Genomic DNA, 12,188 nt, shown 5'->3' with positions numbered 1-12,188 from the left:
ATTTAAGAGTAAGTATTAAATATATGTTAAGAGAAGTTTTGTAGATGTATAATTATCCTTCCCCTTCCCTTGCATTGTTATCACAGGATGGCCTCAGTAGTCGGGGCATTTGGGAGGGTTGGCTTGTTACTATGGCAGCGCCTGAACTCCAGTCAAGGGGTAAGACAGTGATCTACACCATTGGACAGTGAAGAAGAAGTCAACTGAAAAGACTTTGGGACAGGCTAGAGGTATAAAAGCCAGAACATCCATTTTTTAGATGAGCATATGAGACTGAATCATTTGCTCCTGGTGCTGTATTCTTTTCTTTATTCGGTCTTCTGTTGTATTTTGATAAGATCTTAATCAAGTATTTATATTTTTGCAAGTGAAAAGAGTTAATCACATGAGGTTGGGTAATGTGAGGCAAGGTTGTCCACTGGGTCAGCTCTTGAGGTAAAACTTCACTGACCGGGCCAGACCTCCTTAGGAGAGATCATGGATCAATACCAATCAGAATGCTGCAATCACTTCTTGTGTGATAAGAACAACAAAAAGACACCCTTTAAGATAGGAATACATATTTCGTAGAAGATATTTGAAATATTTCCCCAAAATTGCAAAAGCAAATCTTCCTGCTGAACAGAACTAGACCAGAGGGAAATAAAGGCAGAGCCATGGTTTGTCAGGACTTGCTTGATCCTAATGAGCCCCGTGATGCATTTGGAGCTCAGCCATGGAACCTCAGGGCCTGAAAGGAGATTGCACAAACCTTTCCAGGAGTCAAAGCCAGAGAAAACACCCAAAGTATCTCAAAGCATGAATGGCTCCCACTGAGGTCCATCCCAAACACAGGCTCCTCATGGACTCCTTGGAGGAGAGAACTGGAGGCCAGGACTGGAAAAAACACTTCTCAGATATTCAGAGTGGAAAGGAACATCCAAAGTACCTTAAAAACCTTGAGTATCTCAAAGCATTAATGAGCCCCACTGAGTGTCAGTACAAAGCTCTCAAGGGACTCCTTAAAGCAGATAGTTGGGGCCATGATTGCACAAGCCTCTCACATAGTCTGTATCAAAAGGGCAACACTAAATACCTTAAAATAACTGAAGTACCTTGAAGCATTAAAGGCCCACTGGGTGTCTTTACTGATAAAGGCTCTCAAGGGGCTAATTAAAGGAGATAATTGGAGGCTGTGACTGCACAATGTTTCTCATAGAGTCTGTATCCAAAGGAAAACACCAAGTACCTTAAAATAACTGAAGTACCCTGAAGCATTAATGAGCCCCACTGAGTGTTGTTACTGACAGAGCCTCTCCAGGGACTAATTACAGCAGATAATTGAAGACTAGGATTGCACAAACCTCTCAGAGACTCCAAGACAAAAGCCAAACCCAAAGTCCTTTGAAAAACCTGCAGTCCCTGCAGGGAGCATTAAGGAGCCCCCATGGCCATTGCTGAGCAAGGCTCCCCAGAGACTCCTCCTCGCAGATCCTTGAGGCAACTGGGATGTGGGCTGGGGGAGGTGCTAAGGGCAGGAAAAGGGGCTGATAGTGCCCAGCCTGGCTGGGGCTGTTCCAGGAGGCCCTAGGGCCTCAGGACAAGGTGTCTCCTCCTAGCCCTTGGTGGCACAGACCCTGCTGTGGCCCAGGGCACCAAGACTTGGCTTCTCTTTGTCCCCACCTGTCATCACTGCCTCCAGTTCTCGGCTCTGCCTGGGGCCTGGGGACACTTTTTCGTTCGTGTTCCTCAGTGGGACCAATTAAAAGTGAAAGAAACTTTGGTGTTGGATTCTGATTTGGAGTGCTGGAGAGGTTTCTTCAGCTCCCTGTCAGGGACTGATGTTCAGGGCCTGAACACAAAGCCCCAGAGGCTCATTAAAGTCCTTGTGCTGTGTCTGTGCTGCTGAGCTGGGCTGGGCTCCTGGCACAGAGGCAGCTCCTGGTAGTCAAGAAGAGCTTCAAAAGCACATTTCTCTTGATGAGCAGCTCTTCTGCCAGCCCAGCGCTGCCTACAGCCACCCTGGGCACAGCACAGAGGCACAGAGAGCTTCAATCAGTCAGGGCTGGGAAGGTGCTGAGAAGTGCATGGGGCAGAATCACTGCCAGCCCTTGGCACAGGAACCTCTGGCTGCAGGACAATGCAGCTGCAGCTCCTGGAATGATCTCCTAAAGCTGGAACATCCCAATGCCTACAGACTCTGTGAGTACTTTCTCTGAGTATTTCCAGTGCAGGGCAGGTGAAATGCTCATGAAGCTCTGACATGCTGAAGATTTCTGATCAGTCATGGAATATTTATAAGACAAGGATATTTATTAAGATGAGGAAATTTCCTTAGACTTTGTATTCATTTTCGTACTATTGGAGAATGGCAGGGAGGGGGGATAAATATTAAAGCCTGATTATGAAATATTTATTTTGAATTTTGACAAGTGCCTGAGACATCCAAACTGTTACTTTTAGTGATCAATAGGTTCACAGGAGATCCCTAATGTACTTTCAGCCACTCTGCCCATGGACAGCACCAGCACCACCTTTGTTGGAGCCATCAGGCTTAGTGTGAGCTGTCCTTTCTCCAAGCTGCAAACAGAACCTGCCCCCATCTAGGGTCCTGCAAACAGGCAGGGTTCTGTAGGGCCAAGGAGAGTGCACAGAGATTTGGGCTCTTTGACTGCTAGCAGGGAGGGATCAGGCACAGGGAAAAATCTCCAGCAGGGAAATCTGCAGGAAGCAGAGAGAAGAGCAGGCAAGGAGAGAGAAAAACCCCAGCAATGCTGTGACAGGGCGAGTTGAGAGATGCCCACAGGATTCCCTCCAGTGCAGCCCCTCCCTCTGAACAAGCTCCCTCCCTCCTGTGCCCTCAGCCAAGCCTCTGCCCTCAGGGCCCGGGCTCCAAGGCGTGCAGCCCCTCCTGTGCAGGCAGAGCTGCAGCAGAGCCAGGGGCAGCTCTGCAGCCCTGGGCCCAGTTCCCTCTGCAGAGCACAGGGCTGGGAGCAGCTGCCCGGCCCTGGGGGCTCTGGCAGGGGGCACAGCTGGCTCAGGGTGACGCTGTCCCCAGTGCCCACCTCTGGGCAATGCTGTCAGTGCAGCGAGGAAAGGAGCTGCATCTCCCTCAATCCAATGCCATCATAAGGACACTTGGAAATGTCCCTGAGATTTCAGTCCAAGCTGGGAGTTTCAATCCAGGGTGCAAACCTGTCCTAGAGCATCTCTGAGTTATAAGATTGATGGGGAAAGGCAGAGGTGTTGTGACACTGAAAATGCTGCTGGGTTGGTGAAATGAGCAATGTGAGTCCTTGGATACAAATGTGGAGCTGAGCTGTGGTGGATCTATCTGCTCTCATCTATACCTGGGTGTTTTTAAAAGAAACATGGGAGTGTGAACATCCTCCATTTGAGAAAAGTCAAAGCCCAGAGAAATTCCAAACAGAATGAAGTGACAGACCATCTCCCCTCAGTCCCCACTTGTCCTCTTGCCTCAGGGAACTCACTCTGTTCTACCAGACGGCAGCAGAAATGCTGAGGGTTTCTGCTATCCGAGAATATCAGGAGAGACATGGGGGAGGTTAAAAAGGGAACTTCAGAACTCTTAAACATGAAAGAATGTCCATGTATGTTACAGAGGATGGTATATGGGAAACGGCTTTGATTTTGCTTGCAGCTATCTCCTTTAAATCTTCACTGTCCTTTTCTCCATTATTAGGTCCAAGTCCAACTGCAGTAAATGTCTAACAGCAGCTCCATCAGCAACTTCCTCCTGCTGGCATTGGCAGACACGCGGCAGCTGCAGCTCCTGCACTTCTGCCTCTTGCTGGGCATCTCCCTGGCTGCCCTCCTGGGCAACGGCCTCATCATCAGCGCCGTAGCCTGCAGCCACCAGCTGCACACGCCCATGTTCTTCTTCCTGCTCAACCTGGCCCTCACTGACCTGGGCTCCATCTGCACAACTGTCCCCAAAGCCATGCACAATTCCCTCTGGGACACCAGGACCATCTCCTACAAAGGATGTGTTGCACAGCTCTTTTTTTTTGTTTTCTGCGCGAATACAGAGTATTTTTTCCTGACCATCATGTGCTATGACCGCTACGTGTCCATCTGCAAACCCCTGCACTATGAGACCCTCCTGGGAAGCAGAGCTTGTGCCCACATGGCAGCAGCTGCCTGGGCCAGTGGCTTTCTATATTCACTGCTGCACACAGCCAATACATTTTCCCTTCCCCTGTGCCATGGCAATGCCCTGGGCCAGTTCTTCTGTGAAATCCCTCAGATCCTCAAGCTCTCCTGCTCCAAGTCCTATCTCAGGGAACTGGGGCTTCTTGCCGTTAGTGCCTGTTTTGAATTTGGCTGTTTTGTGTTCATTGTTTTCTCCTATGTGCAGATCTTCAGGGCTGTGCTGAGGATCCCATCTGAGCAGGGACGGCACAAAGCCTTTTCCACCTGCCTCCCTCACCTGGCTGTGGTCTCTTTGTTCCTCAGCACTGCAATGTTTTCCTATCTGAAGCCAGCCTCCATCTCCTCCCCATCCCTGGATGTGGCAGTGACAGTTCTGTACTCAGTGGTGCCTCCAGCCCTTAACCCCCTCATCTACAGCCTGAGGAACCAGGAGCTCAAGGCTGCAGTGAGGAGACTGATGACTGGATGCTTTCAGGAACATTAAACTGCTGGCCAATTTCTTCAAATCACTTCCAATAAAAATCATCTATGATACTTCTTTTTGGTTTCATTGTGGAGTCATTTGTCCCCTGTTTATGTTGTTCATGTTATCCACAAAGAAATGTCATTGTAGCATTTCTGATTTTGTTTGTCTCTACCTTCCCCATGGCCACAGACTGTGTCAATAAGGGGCTGGTCCCCTGGTGGCATTAAAGGAAGGAAAGGATCTCCCAGCAAAGTATTCTGCAGAGATGCCCTTTTGTTGCCTTCACTGAAGCTTCAGCAGCAATGTCTGTGTGCAGAGCTGGGGGCAGATCAGTGCCGGCCCTGCAGCTTTGCCCAGCAGCAGCAGCGGGACTTGGTGTTGCCAGTGCTGCTGCCATGGCCCTGGCCCGCTGCCCTGGTGGCCCTGGTGTTGCTGTAGGGCCTGAGTGCTCTCAGGGCCGGGCACAGTGCTGGGGGTGGCAGTGCCGGGGCTGCAGCAGGGACAGGACATGGGCACTGCTGGGGCAGCACTGACGCCTCAGGCCAGGCCCTGGGGGCTCCAGGCTTCTTGCCCAGGCTCTCTCAAGGACACAGCCAGGCCAATGCTCAGCACAGAAAAGCCCTGTGAGCAGCCCCAGGCTGGCCGTGGGCAGGCTGGGGTGAAAGAGCATAGCTGGTGCTCTGCAAGGGCCCTGGGGCAGATGGGAAGGAGCAGCAGAGCAGGGGCTGATCCATCCCCAGTGCACTGCACAGCCCAGGGCAGCGTCCCAGAGTGTCATCATGGAGCTGCCAACAACATCCCCCCTCTGCAGCCCTGGCCTCTCCCCCCAGGTCACACAGGTGCCCCATCCTTGCAGGCACAGATATATGGCAGCACTGGCTCAGCAGCCCCTGTTTGCATTGCACACAGCAGGCAGGAGCACCCCCATGCTGGTGTGGGGGTGAATCTGAGGGACATGAACCTGAGGGAGCACAAATGCCATCAGCCCCTGGGGCCAGCAAGGGCTGGGGGATGGCAGGGAAACCACTCAGATTTTTCCCAGCCTCTGCACTCAGCCAGAAAGTTTCTTCCCATGAGCTGGGAGTTTCCTGTCCCACTGCAGACGCTGTTGCTCAGAGCCAGGGCTGCCTGGCAGCCACCCCCAAACTGCCCTGAGCATTTCCTTTGCTTCACCTTTGATTTGTTAACTCTTCCGTGGTACACATTTCTTCCCATTGTCCACCCCTGTTCCTTCTCCTGCAAACAGTCCATCCCTGTTTGCCCTTTCCTCTCTGGCCCCACTCCCCATTGCAGTTCCTGATTTGGCCCCATGGGAACGTCCCTTGGGCAGCAGGATCATCCTACAAGTGCTGCAGGAATTGTCTGCAGGCTCCTGCAGTGCCTGGTGCTGCTCCCTTGCCAGAGGCACCCCAGGTCATGGGGGCTCATGTGGGCTGCTGTGTCTGGCTCTGAGGCTCCCTGTTCTGGGCAGTGAGGAGGAGCTGCAGAGGCTCTGCAGGACTGACAGGATGCACTTTGGGGCTGGGAGGAGAAGCTAAGGCATGTGGGCTGATAGAGCTTCTAAAGAGGAGGCCCAGGGCTCCTCCTTCAACTGCTGCAAGGGCAGTTTCAGAGAATCCCAGAATCAGCAAAGGTGGAACAGGCCATGGAGATCATCAAGTCCAAACTTTGCCCTGACACCGCCTTGTCTCCCCTGAGCCTCCTCTTCTCCAGGATAAACAACCCCAGCTCTCTTAGCCACTCCTCATAGCTCTTGTGCTCTAGACCCCTCCCCAGCCTTGTTGCCCTTCTCTGGTCACGCTCCAGGCCCCTCCATGTCCTTCCTAAATTGGGAGCCCAGAACTGGACACAGCAATCCAGTTGCTGCCCGACCAGTGTCCAGCACAGGGGAAGAATCCCTGCTGGCCATACCATTCCTGATCCAGGCCAGGAGCCACAGGCCTTCTTGGCCACCTGGGCACACTGCTGCCTCATGTCCAGCCTGCTCTCCATCAGTCCCTGCAGGTCCCTTTTTGCCTGGCTGCTCTCCAGCCACTCTGTCCCCAGCCTGTATTGCTGCAGGGGTTGTTGTGGCCAAATTGCAGGACCCAGCACTTGGACTTGTTAAACCTCACCTTGTTGGATTTGGGCCCTGGATCCAGCCTGTCCAGGGCCCTGTGCAGAGCCCTCCAACCCTCCAGCAGATCCATACTCCCAGCCAACTTGGTGTCACCACGGTTCCATGCAGCCTCCCAGTGTCACAATGTCCCTTTGGTTCCATGGGACCCTTTATGTCACAAAGTCCCTTGGATCCTTGGGCCCCTGCAGTGTCACAATGTCCCTTGGTCCCCAGAGGCCCTGCATTGTCACAATGGATCCTTGGTTCCATGAAGTCTGGCAGTGTAGCAATGTCAATGTGATATTTTTTGAAAATTCCCTTCGCCAGGATTTCTTCTCCTGGGAAGATGAGAAGCTTTAGCTTCTCCGTGTTTTGCTTCTCTGGAATGTGGTCTGGAGATTGTTTATCCAAACATGTGAATTAACTTAATGACCAATAACCATCAGCTGTATTGGACTCTGAGGAGTCAGTAGTGAGTTTTCATTATCATTCTTGGTAAGCCTTATGTCTGTATCTTTTTCTAAGGCACAGTTTTTGAAAAGCATAATATAATATAATATAATATAATATAATATAATATAATATAATATAATATAATATAATATAATATAAATCAGCTTTTCTGAGAACATGGAGTCAGATTCTCGTCTCTCACCTTGTCCTGAGCACTTCACAAACACCACACAGCAATACTGTTCTTGGTTCCACAGTGTCACAATGGCCCCTTGGCTCTGTGCTGCCGTGTCCTACACAGTGTCACCATGGTCTGCTTAGTGCCACCAGGCCCTGCAGTGTCACAATGGCCTCTTCCTTCCCCAGGCCCCTGCATTGTCACAATCATCAGAGAATCAACCAGGCTGCAAAAAACCTTGGAGAGCATCAAGTCCAACCTGGGACCCAACACCACCTTGTCACCCAGATCATGGCCCTCAGTGTCTCATCCAGTCTTTCCTTAAACACTTCCAGGGTTGGTGACTCAGCCACCTCCCTGGGCAGCCTGTGACCTAACACTGTGCTGCCTAACCAATGCCAAGAACAGAGGGAAGATCACTGTCCTGGTCCTCCCAGCCACGCGCTTCCTGATTCATAGGAGTGCTAGGGCTTGGATAAGGGAAATGGTGGGGAGAGGGTGAGGGCAAAGTGTTATTGATTGTCAGCCATGAAGAATCTTGATTTTCGTATCTATTCAGACTGCATTAGAAGGTGCTAGAGATCAAAACTAACTGGATATAGCTGATACCAATTTATATATTCAGGAAATGAACACTTGACAGGAAAAAAACAGTTCTCTCTGCATTTTTTTCAACAAAGTATATTCACTTTCGATACACTTCTGAAATCTATCTAATTAACCACAGAAGAATTGAAAACTTAAATTATTCCCTGGGGCTTTTTTTTTTTTTTCAAGAGTTTTGCATAAATATTTATGAGCCTTTGTGACTAGATTCCTGAACTGAAGAGCTCAAGAAAGAAGAGGCCTCTACAGGAGTAAAATTCAACAGCAAACTCCAAGTGGCTGAGGATCCATCCCCATCAGAGCAGCAATGAACAGAAATGGGCACAGCTTTGTGGCTGCCCCAGCTTTGGCAAGGGCCCTGGGCCTGAAGCAGGAGCAGCTCTTGAGGGCCCCAAGGCCTGGACTCTTGTGCTGCCCTGGGCAGATGGGATGGCAGCAGGGGCTGCAGAGCTCTCAGCACCTCAGCCCAAGGGGAGCAGGGCAGCCAGGGTGCCTCCTTTGGCCTTGGCACAGCACCTTCCCCCGTGGCTGGGGCTGAGTCCTGTGGGAGCTGCAGCTGCTGCTGTGCCCTTGCCAGGGGCTGAGGCCGTGGGGCAGTGCCCGGAGCAGCCTGGCCTGAGCAGAGCTGTGGGGCCAGAGCCAGCTGGGCTGGGCTGGGAAGAGGCCCTTGGTGCTGCCCAGAGCTCAGGGCAGCTGGCCGAGCTTGCAGGGAGCTGGGCTGGGCTCCAAGAGCCTGGCCCAGAAACCATCAATGTCCATCTCAGCCTGGCTGAGTGTGCAGGGGCAGGACTCAGGCCAGGCCTTGTAGAGCAGGGCCAGCGCCTGTGCATGGCATTGCAAACACGCAAGTGGCCCAGAGAGGGGGCTGCTCCATGCCCTTGGTAGCATGGACAGAGAAGGGAGGGGGTCAGAACATTTGTCAGCGCCAGTGTCTGTGCTCAGCCCTTTGCAGCCGTGGCTGCTGAACCCAGCTTTGGGCTGGGCTTAGTTTAGTTGTGGCCCAGCTCCATCCTCCTGCAGGTCTCAGGGCCTGTTCCTGGCCACAGCCAGCCCTGGCCGACCTCTCTGCTGGCCCAGAGGTCGGCAGAGCCCGGGGCAGGGCTGTCTGTGCAGCCCCACAGGTGCCAGGGGCTCTGCAGGAGCTGGCAGAGGCTGCCCAGCAGGGAGGCCATGGGGCACAGAGCCCCAAGGCTGCTGTGGGCACCACGGCACAGGGGCCGTTCACAGCCGCAATGCTCCTGGTCTGGGCTGGGCCTGCACAGGTGCTGGGCCACCATGGCTGGGCCAGACAGGGCCACAATGGGTCCACGCAGCCGCTGCCGGGGCTGACAGCAAGGCCAGGCACACACAAGCAATTGCTGAGCATGGCCTGCGCTGGCCAGGCCTGACTGTGCCAAAGGCAGAGCTCAGCTGCCCTTGGGGGCTGCAGCAACAGTCCAGAGCCCAAAGAGCCTCCATGGCTGTGCTGGAGACCAAGGCTGCAGGAGGGAAATGCAGGGCTGCTGTGGGATGCAGAGGGCATTGAACTCCAGAACACCTTATTTCCCAGGGGTTTGTTGGCTGACAAGAAAGAAACATCCCTCTGTGTCTTGGGCAGCTCCTTCTCCAAGGAAAGCAGGTGAGAGTTGGAGCCCAGGAGCTGAAAGCTGCAGGTGCAGCCTGGGCTGCAGGGAGCTCAGATTTGCAAAAGGCTGCTCTGAGTGCCGGGGCTTGGATGGGGGAAATGGTGGGGTGGGGGTAGGGACAGAGTGTGATGGGTTGTCAGCCATGAAGGGTCTTCATTTTCATAGCTATTCCAACTGCATGAGGAGGCACTTGGATTCAGTGTCAGCTGGAAATTGCACGTATTAAAATATTGACAGGGAACAAACCCCTACCGTTGACCTAAGAAATCTTTTCTCACTGTCTTTTTAAATAGAATCTATTCAACTTGAATACACTACTGAAGTTTGTCGAATTCACCTCAAAAGATTTGAAAATGAAAATCAAATTATTCCCAGAGGCTTGACTTTTTAAGGTGTTCTGAATGTTAATGAGCCCTGAGACACTGAATTCCTGCACTGAAGAGCTGAAGGCTGAACAAGCCCCTGGAGCAGGAAAATTCAGCAGCAGCCTCCAAGTTGCTGAGGATGTCAGCAGCCCCCACTGAGCCCCTCCCTGCCCAGAGACCATGGGGGAATGGGCAGACAAGGAGAGCGTCCCTGGGGCTGGGGCAGCACAACTCAGAGGCACCAGGGGCTCCAGCTGGGCAATGGAGTGTGGAATGGGGCTGGGAAAGCTCTGCCTGGGCTGTGCCAAGCAGGACAGACAAGCCCTGACTCCCATCTCCCAGACAAGTCTCTTAATGAGATATTTAAAAGGAAATTCAATTATTTATGTGCTCTGAGTTGGATGCAGTGGAGAAATGCCATCAAGAGATTCTCAGGCACTCAAAACAACAAAACGGCCTTTACTGGCAACCTGGAAAATCAAAGAAATTTTTGTGAAAGCTTTAATATTACATATAATCAACAGAAAACACTTCTTGAAGCATTAACATGACCCATTCAACTTCCCAAACTCTAAACCTGTGCAATTTTAAGTTAATAAAAATGTGCAGGGAGAGGGAATTAGAAAGATTTAGAGAAGCACGCACAGAGCTACCAACTCCTGGATTCCAGCACTGTTCAGATGGAAATTCCAAGAGGAGGCAGGGTGAAGATCTGTGCTTGCCTTGTGGTCAGCCTTCAATAACCCTTGGTCCTCCTGGGCCCTTCCCCCAGGTGGGAATTGGGCTCATTTGGTCACCCAGGAGCTGGGCTGGGGTCTCCAGAGGTGGCTGTGGAGCATTGCCTGTGCTGTGCCAGGGACTGGCAGACACTGCTGGGCTGGGATAGAGGCTCTGGGGGGATTGGGGTTCCAGGGCAGGGCAGTGCTGGGGTTGCAGGGAAGGGAAGGTTTGGGGTTCCAGGGCAGGGCCAGGCTGGACCTGCCCCTTCCTCCCCCACACATGAAAAGTTTTGAGCCAACAATCTCCTCCAGTTTGTCACAACAGGCAATGATGGAGGTGAAGTTCCAATTCTCTCCATGGGCACCTCGAGGAGAAGGACAGTTCTTTTCTATAGAAAGGAAAGCACAGACCCCGATATTTGCAAGGGAGGTCAGAGCCTCACTGGGCCAAGGCCAGCCAGACATGTCAGGAATGACAGATTTTTTCTGGGAGCAGTCTTTTCTTTTAGGAAATTTTGGAGATGGAACCCCAGTCTCAGCCATGGGTTCCTGGAGAAGCAGGACAGTTCCTTCCCATAGGAAGGAAAGTGCAGAGATTTTCCCAATGTTTTGGGGACAGATGGGAAGCGACCGTTGTGAAACCACTGCAGCCAGATTTGTACCGGCAATATTCCTATGGGAACAATCCCTGGATATAAGGAAATTCGGAGGAGAAATCCCAAATCTGACCATGGGTTCCTGGAGGAGAAGGAGAATTCTTTTCCATAGGAAGGAAAGCACGGAGTCCCCGTGCTTCAGCAGCAGATGAGATCTTCAACATGCCAGGGTCAGCTGGACCAGTCAGATGACCCCTGGGAGGCCAAACCAGCCAGACCTGTTCTGTGTTCCCTTGGTTTTGTGGGGCCCCACAGTGCCAGAATGGTGCCTTGCGTCTATGGGGCCCAGCAGTGTCACAATGGACTCTTGGTTCAATGGGGTCCAGCAGGGTCACAGTGACACCTAGGTTCCAGAAGGCCTCAGAGTGTCATAATGGTCCCACTGATTCCATGAGGACTTACAGTGTGACAATGGTCTCCCTGGTTCCCTAGGCCCCACAATGTCACATGACTCCTCTCTTCCATGAGCCCTGCAATGTCACAATGGACCTTTGGACCCTGGGGGTTTGAAGTGTCACAATGGTCTCCTTTGGCTCCACAGTGTCACAATGGACCATTGATGACACAAGGTCCCTCCGTGTCACCCTGGAGCTTTGGTTCCATGCATCCCTGCAGTGTCACAACGGTCTCATTTGGTTCCCAGTGTCACAATGGACCTCTGATGACATCAAGCCCTGCAATGTCACAATGGACCTTTGGTTCCATGCAGCCCTCCAGTGTCACAAAGGGCTCTTGGTTTCACAAGGCCCCACAGGATCCCAATGGTCCTTTGGTTCTGTGGGGACCTCCAGAGTCACAATTTTCTTGACAGTTCCATGAGGCCCTGCAGTGTCACAATGGACCCTTGGTTTGATGGGGCCTCTCAGTGAC

The 12,188-nt window shown here is 52.2% G+C and overlaps 1 protein-coding gene across 1 annotated transcript; it reads left to right on the top strand.

Annotated features, from left to right (window-relative positions):
- Positions 1-3,703: 3,703 nt before the first annotated feature.
- On the top strand, positions 3,704-4,636 carry LOC131570433 (olfactory receptor 14J1-like). The gene has a single exon (XM_058822794.1). It carries the CDS (start codon positions 3,704-3,706, stop codon positions 4,634-4,636), a length of 933 nt encoding a protein of 310 aa, XP_058678777.1.
- The last annotated feature ends 7,552 nt before the right edge of the window (positions 4,637-12,188 follow it).

The sequence above is a fragment of the Ammospiza caudacuta genome, chromosome 34, assembly GCF_027887145.1.
Source record: "Ammospiza caudacuta isolate bAmmCau1 chromosome 34, bAmmCau1.pri, whole genome shotgun sequence".
Taxonomy (NCBI): Eukaryota; Metazoa; Chordata; class Aves; order Passeriformes; family Passerellidae; genus Ammospiza; species Ammospiza caudacuta.
Note: the sequence above shows the minus strand (reverse complement) of the source record. Positions and strands in the feature narration are given on the sequence as shown.

Bases quoted from the DNA above. Each gene is read 5' to 3' on its own strand.
- LOC131570433 (XM_058822794.1), top strand. From the start codon at position 3,704: ATGTCTAACAGCAGCTCCATCAGCAACTTCCTCCTGCTGGCATTGGCA.